The 6,533-nt window shown below is 36.8% G+C and overlaps 1 protein-coding gene across 1 annotated transcript; it reads right to left on the reverse strand.

Annotated features, from left to right (window-relative positions):
• Window positions 1-5,596: 5,596 nt before the first annotated feature.
• On the reverse strand, window positions 5,597-6,255 carry LOC112418424 (60S ribosomal protein L24-like). Its single transcript, XM_024774772.1, has 2 exons — window positions 5,908-6,255; window positions 5,597-5,707 (listed from the first exon to the last, which is right to left on the reverse strand). The coding sequence occupies exons 1-2, from the start codon at window positions 6,253-6,255 to the stop codon at window positions 5,597-5,599; spliced, it is 459 nt and encodes a 152-aa protein (XP_024630540.1).
• Window positions 6,256-6,533: the final 278 nt, after the last annotated feature.

A 6,533-nucleotide genomic window follows, 5' to 3' on the forward strand; every position in this document is an offset into this window, starting at 1 on the left:
TGTGATAATTACCATATAATCCACCATTATTTAGATCCATTATAGAACTAAACATCACACATTAATCAAATGTAGGATTGGTTAATAATGTCATTCTGTCAAATTTTAGAATGGACTAGCTGCCTATGCTTTATGACATTATTGTTGACTTAGTGTCACCAATATAATGAGTTCTTTTTAAAGCAGTAGCAACAAAAGAAATGAGATCGTGTTAGGAATGATGCAAGCACTTTATGTTTGACCCATAAACACAAAGATCAACACCTCTTTTTGGAATAAAATATACACTTGCTACTAGTTTATATCATTCTTTATATTTACAAAGAGTTTCTACTAATGATCTCTTTTTTTTTTATTATCAGTTAAAATAAAAACAAACCCGTTGTCTTGTATTGTAAAATATCAAATGAAAAACATTTCTTTAAATTATCATATTGTTAATGATACATCACGAATACTTCTACTGCCTAATAAGACTGTAAGAGAGGTGTAACTTTAGCAACACCTATATATGCATAGTAGTTTAGCTATATAATAAATATTTGGCTTATTTTGTTTTGGTCCCTTAACTTATTTTTTAGTAGTTAAGGGACCAAAACGAAACCAAAAAATAAGTTAAGGGACCAAAAGAGTAATTAAGTCTAAATATTTCTTTGAAGGCCATGTATCACGCTTTATTGGATAGAATTAATATAGTGTTAGGAACTTGCCCAATTCTTTCATAAAAACAATCAAGACATACAAATTTATAAATAAAGTCATCATTTCCAAATTTGTAAGGCCATCATGGATCACGCACAACAGACCAATGAATCACACTATTCCAAATTCGGACACAACATTCTTTTTAAAGAAAAAGGAGATGCTTTCTGTATTTGAATATAAAAGGATCACTTCACATTATGACTTCAAATTTGATGGAAATAATGCAAGCAATTTGAACATGTACATATGCAATGTACCATCAAACAAAATTGTACAATTTCGTGACAAAATCAGGAAGCAACGTGGAAACATCGCGCAAATGGTGTTGTACGGGTCGATCTCATGTTCTTTATATTTATTTATGTGTGTGTGTTCTTGAGAGTATACTTCCCATTAGAGAATCTCATCTTAATGTTTGAAATAATGATGAGAAACTATAATATTATTACATTACATGCACTGTTGGTGTTGTCCTTCATTGTTGGGTTCAACTTAACAACAAAGAATGGAGACATGAAGTGCAAAGAGAGAGAGAGACGCGCACTCCTCACGTTCAAACAAGGCCTTCAAGATGATTATGGCATGTTGTCCACATGGAAGGGCGGTCAAAATGAAGATTGCTGCAAATGGAAGGGAGTTCAATGCAACATCGAAACTGGTTATGTTCAAAGTCTTGATCTGCATGGCTCGGAAACACGTCATTTGAGTGGTGAAATCAATCCTTCAATAACTGAGTTACAAAATCTAACATATTTAGACCTCAGTTATTTGAATACTAGTAGTCAAATCTCAAAATTTATTGGCTCCTTCAGCAAGTTGCGGCACCTTGATCTGTCAAATGGTCATTATGATGGGAAGGTTCCTTTTGAACTTGGAAATCTATCACAATTGTGATACCTTGATCTTAGCTACAATGAACTCATTGGAGAAATCCCTTTCCAACTCGGAAATCTTTCATTGTTGCAGTCTCTTTTTCTCAGTTCCAATTCCAATCTTAGAATCAACAACCAAATTGTGTGGCTAACAAATCTCTCTTCTTTGAGGATTCTTGACTTGAGCGGAGTTCAAATTCTCAACGATTCTTCTCAACAGACCTTGCAATTTCTAATGAAGTTTCCAATGAGTTCTCTTTCTGTCCTTGATCTATCTGAGAATCAGTTGGAATCATGGATATTCAATTGGGTGTTTAACTACAGCTCCAATCTTCAACAACTTGACCTTTCTGATAACTTGTTGAGAGGTCCCATTCCGGATGATTTTGGAAACATAATGCATTCACTTGTAAGTCTTGATCTCTCATGGAACAGTTTAGAAGGAAAGATCCCAAAATCAGTTGGGAATATTTGCACCTTGGAGACATTTAGAGCTTCTGGTAACCGATTGAGTGGAGATATAGATTTATTCACATCCAGTAACTATTCCCACTGCATTGAAAATCTATCATCCTTACAGGATTTAGATTTATCAAATAATGAGATTTCGGGCCGTTACCGGACCTTTCAATTCTCTCATCTTTGAGACAGTTGTATCTTGCTGATAATAAATTAATTGGAGAAATACACACTAGCATCGGATCGCTCATGGAGTTACAGACATTGAGTCTGAGCAGAAACTCTTTTGAAGGTGTTGTCTCTGAATCGCATTTCACTAACCTCTCCAAATTGGTAGCCCTAGACTTGTCTTACAACCCGTTGACTGTGAAGCTTAGTGATGATTGTGAAGGTGAGAAAAACACAAGAAGGGGGGGGGGGGGGGGGGGGGTTGAATTGTGTTTTCTTTTTCTCTAAAAATTCTTCTTCCGATAACACTTCAGAAGCAGGTTAGGAATGCTTCTGATGTGATGTTCAGAATCAGATATGCAGCGGAATAAAACAGAGCAGAGGAAAGAAAGAGAGACACAAGCAATTATCCTGGTTCCTTCCACAAACCGGAAGTAGTCCAGTCCCCCTTGCACTTCCAAGGAGATTTTCACTAAAAATCACACAGATTACAAATGCTCAATACTCTCTAAGTATGAGACTTCTCAAAATGCTCAAGCACGTAGGCAAGAGGCTTCTATTCAAACAAAAATACAGAGAAAAATGTTTGACTTGAACACTTGATATACAATAATCAGTGATGTTCACAATACAATGCAATAAAGACTCTAGACTTGTGAATTTCTAAGATGTATCAAATCAGTGCAGACATTCAAGGTGCTTTGTAGAATCAAATTTGACAGAGTTTTGGCGCTTTTAACTTGTGTTGATATCTCTTGCCAATCTTAAAGTCTTCACTCCTTTATATAGAGGTGTGAAAGAGACGTTGAGATTTTTAGCACGTCTAAAGAGTCGTTGAGTTCCTTTGATCATCCACCAGTAATCTTTTGCCTGATTTGGGTGTAGTCCTTTGAAGGATCAGCTTCAAATTCATTCCCATCTTGAAGGAACATTTCTGCAAACAAAGCTGTTGTCTTGTCCTGTAGCGTAGACATAAATAGAGTAGTGGAGGTAGTGGTTGTACACTTGTACTTTGTCAACTCTGATGAAGAAGGACAAGTATCCAATGCTTTTCAAATGACCGTTGATACCTCCCTTTCAATTCTTCGTTCTCTTAGACTAGGTTGAAACGAAAAATAGCTCCTTTGAATCTTCAGTTTAAATTTACTGATCAATTGCAGCTTCTGGTGATGATACAGCTTCTGATAAAAATGTCCTTCTGATGCTCTTCTGCTTCTGATGAACTTCTGCTTCTGATGACGTCATTTCTTCAGAGGCACTTTGTTACTTTAGAAGCACTTCTTGGCTTCAGATGCAGTTTTCTTCAGATGCTTTGGATTCTTTTGCTCTCCATTGTTCTTCCAAGACCTATTGAAATTGAATGACTTTGCATATGGTCCTGTACACTTGAACAATCATTAGCAATAACCAATTGACAATTTTTAATACCTTTTTATCATAAAAACTCATTAAGGTTTATTGTGAAACACATTTTGTTCCAACAATCTTCCCCTTTTTGATGATGACAAACAATAGTATTTAAAATATTCAATTGTTGTTGATCTAATTAACAAGTTGACTACTAGGTTTGAGGTTTGTAAGCTCCCCCGGAGTCTAATAGATCTTTAAGGTGAGGTTTGTAAGCTCCCCCTAAGTTCTATACTCGTTAATTAAATTTCAATATAATGCGCACAAGATAATGAAATTTCAGAAATATTAAAAAAAATTACCAAGTTTAGAAAAATGGTTCAGAACAAAAAGTTAACTTAATCAAGTTAATTTAATGGGGCTCAGGGCCTCAAAATACTATACAACTACTCCCCCTTTTGTCATCAACAAAAAGTAACTAAAACAAAAGAAAGAGTATTAGAGTAAAGATATAATTGCCTAAATCCTAAACCCTAAAAAAAAATATAATTGCCACCAATTGAAAGTGAGAAAAAACTATAATTAACATAAGTATCAGAGCATAATCAGAGCAAAAAAATAAATAATGGTAATTAGCATAAGTGATTAACAGCAATTGTTTCAAAAGCAATGAAAGATACATGATAAGCAAGTTAATACTAGAACAAAATCTAAACAAGCAAAAAAAATTGATGTGCAACTATGGTTTGGCTAGTTTAGAGACTTGTTCCATCAAGTATCTGATCTGCTCAGACTGATTCTTGAGTTCTTCTGCTTGCTTGTTCACCACTTCTTCAAGAGTATCAGATTTCTGTTTAGCCTTCTGAACTTCTTCATTCTTAGCTATAAGTCTTCTTTTCAACCCTTGACGAATTTTGTCTCCTCTTGATACATAATCACTTTTTGGAAAGAAAGGAGCATTTGCTAACAGAAGTAGAGAGTCTTGCTCTTTCTCTTCCTCAGTTGAGTGAAGTTCTTCCAATTTCTTCTTTAGCAATTCAGCGTGAGTTGTTATGCATTTTTCACTTAATAGTTCCAGCAACTCATCAAAATCTCTCTTCAAACCAGCTTTCAGATTCATCCATTGGTCTATGTAGTGAATTGAAGGTGAAGGAACTTTTCTGAGAAGAACAAGTCCTTGAATTTCATCACTCATCCTTTGAAGCTCTTCATCAATATATTTAGACTCAAGGATGGTATCTGGGATGGGTATTTGTTCTGGAATAGATGAAGGTTTTGGAATAGATGTTGTATGAGATGAAGAAGGTTGGTCAGAGGCAGTGTGTTGCTCAGGGATAGTTTGATTCTGAGTTGGTGATGGTTAAGGTTTTCTGTTTGTTGTACAGTGTTAGGTTGGGGTAGGTCAGAGACAACTTGTTCAGGAACACTTTGCTCTTGGTCAGAAGCAACTTGTTCAGGAACAGTTTTCTTAGGGACGGTTGACGTTTCTGGTTGGTTTTCTAAGACAGCCTTTTCAGAGACTATTTTAGAGGCCTTTGTGGGGGTTGGTTGCATTTCACCTCCTAAATGCTTTTCTAGGTTGTGAAGGGTTGAGGTTTCATGTGGTTGGGGGTCTTCTGAAGTGGCTGCTTCTGGAGCAACTTCATAGGTTTTTTGTGGTGTAGGGGTAGTTTCTGGGTTGGTTTCTTGGTTGGTTTCTGGGTGTTGGACATTTAGGGGTTTGATTATGGGTGGTTGAAAGAAATGATCATCAGGCAAATTCAAATTCTCACAGATTTTTATCCTCTGTTTAGAGAAATGGATTTGCATCTGCTCATAGTCATCTTGAAAGGTTGAAGTTGAAGGTTTGTAGTTTGGTAGGCATTGTTTGATGTGCTGACTCAGAGGAATGTCATCTGCGTCAATGGAGTCTGAATATTGACTGAAGCTTTAGGAACTGAAGGAATACCTGAAGGATGAGCTTCTTGCTTAGTAGCTTCTGATCTAGGAGCTTCTGATTCTGGTTCTGAAGATGTTGCTCCTGAAACATGCTTAGCTTTCAGAGCCTACTTTAACAAAGCAGCTCCTTCCTTAACAGTTTCTTCTTCAATCTCAGCAGCTAAAGAAGCAATCACAGCAGCTTTCTCAGCATCCAGTTCATACCCTGCTGCTTTTAGCTGTTCATCTCTTTGCTTCTTGTAGATTTAAGCCATTTACCTTCTTTTGGCTAACTCATTTGTAGCAATTTCTCTGGTCCTTTCTTCTTGCTCAGGGGTGAGTCTGAAGCAAGGTGATTCCAAAGATACAGGCTTCTGAGCCTTCTTCAAACTAGGATCAGCTTCTTCTTTTCTTAGCTGTTCAGCAGCTTCCTTGATACGCTCCTGAATGCTTCTCTCTCCCTTTGCTCTTTTGCTTCTGATAGCCTGAGAGCAGATTCCCTTCTGGTGGCATCTTCACAAAGAGAAGCTTCCCTAGCAACATCTTGAACCTCTGGCTCTCTGTTTCTTTTCTTTTGAATAACTACCTCAAAAACAGAAACAGTAGAACTTTCAGTTTTGACAGTTTTACCTCTCTTAGTTTTGGGTGCTGCAACTTCATTCTGATCAGCTTTCTTAGACCTCTTGGAAGGTTTTCTTGGAGCTTCTTCTACCAAGTATTCTTCCTTGGATAAGGCTTTGCTCTTTGTCTTCCTGCTCTTGGCAACAGGAAGAGCTCCTCCATACATTTGTTCAGGTACATCCTTCTAGTTGATTGACCTTAGTTCTTTCAAAGTGCTCCCTGATGTAGTGCATCTGAACATCCAGAGGGTCTTGTTTGCATATTGGAGGAATGTCAGTCATCATAGCTGACTTAGCATCAGATTCTGTCATATCTGTGCTTAGCTTCTTAAGATCCTTTACATCAATCAGATGCATGGACCTCAGAGTTTCTCCATTGATGATTTTCCCTGTTACAGTTCCCAGCTGATCATCAGTGAAGAAATCCACTTCCTTCAGAAGATTT

This window comes from Medicago truncatula, chromosome 4 (assembly GCF_003473485.1).
Source record: "Medicago truncatula cultivar Jemalong A17 chromosome 4, MtrunA17r5.0-ANR, whole genome shotgun sequence".
In the NCBI taxonomy this organism is placed as follows: Eukaryota; Viridiplantae; Streptophyta; class Magnoliopsida; order Fabales; family Fabaceae; genus Medicago; species Medicago truncatula.

Bases quoted from the DNA above. Each gene is read 5' to 3' on its own strand.
- LOC112418424 (XM_024774772.1), bottom strand. From the start codon at position 6,255: ATGTATGGAGGAGCTCTTCCTGTTGCCAAGAGCAGGAAGACAAAGAGC. The intron at 5,708-5,907 runs GTATCAAGGAAG...AGAGATGAACAG, and splicing joins AGAGAGAAGCATTCAGGAGC to CTAAAAGCAGCAGGGTATGA.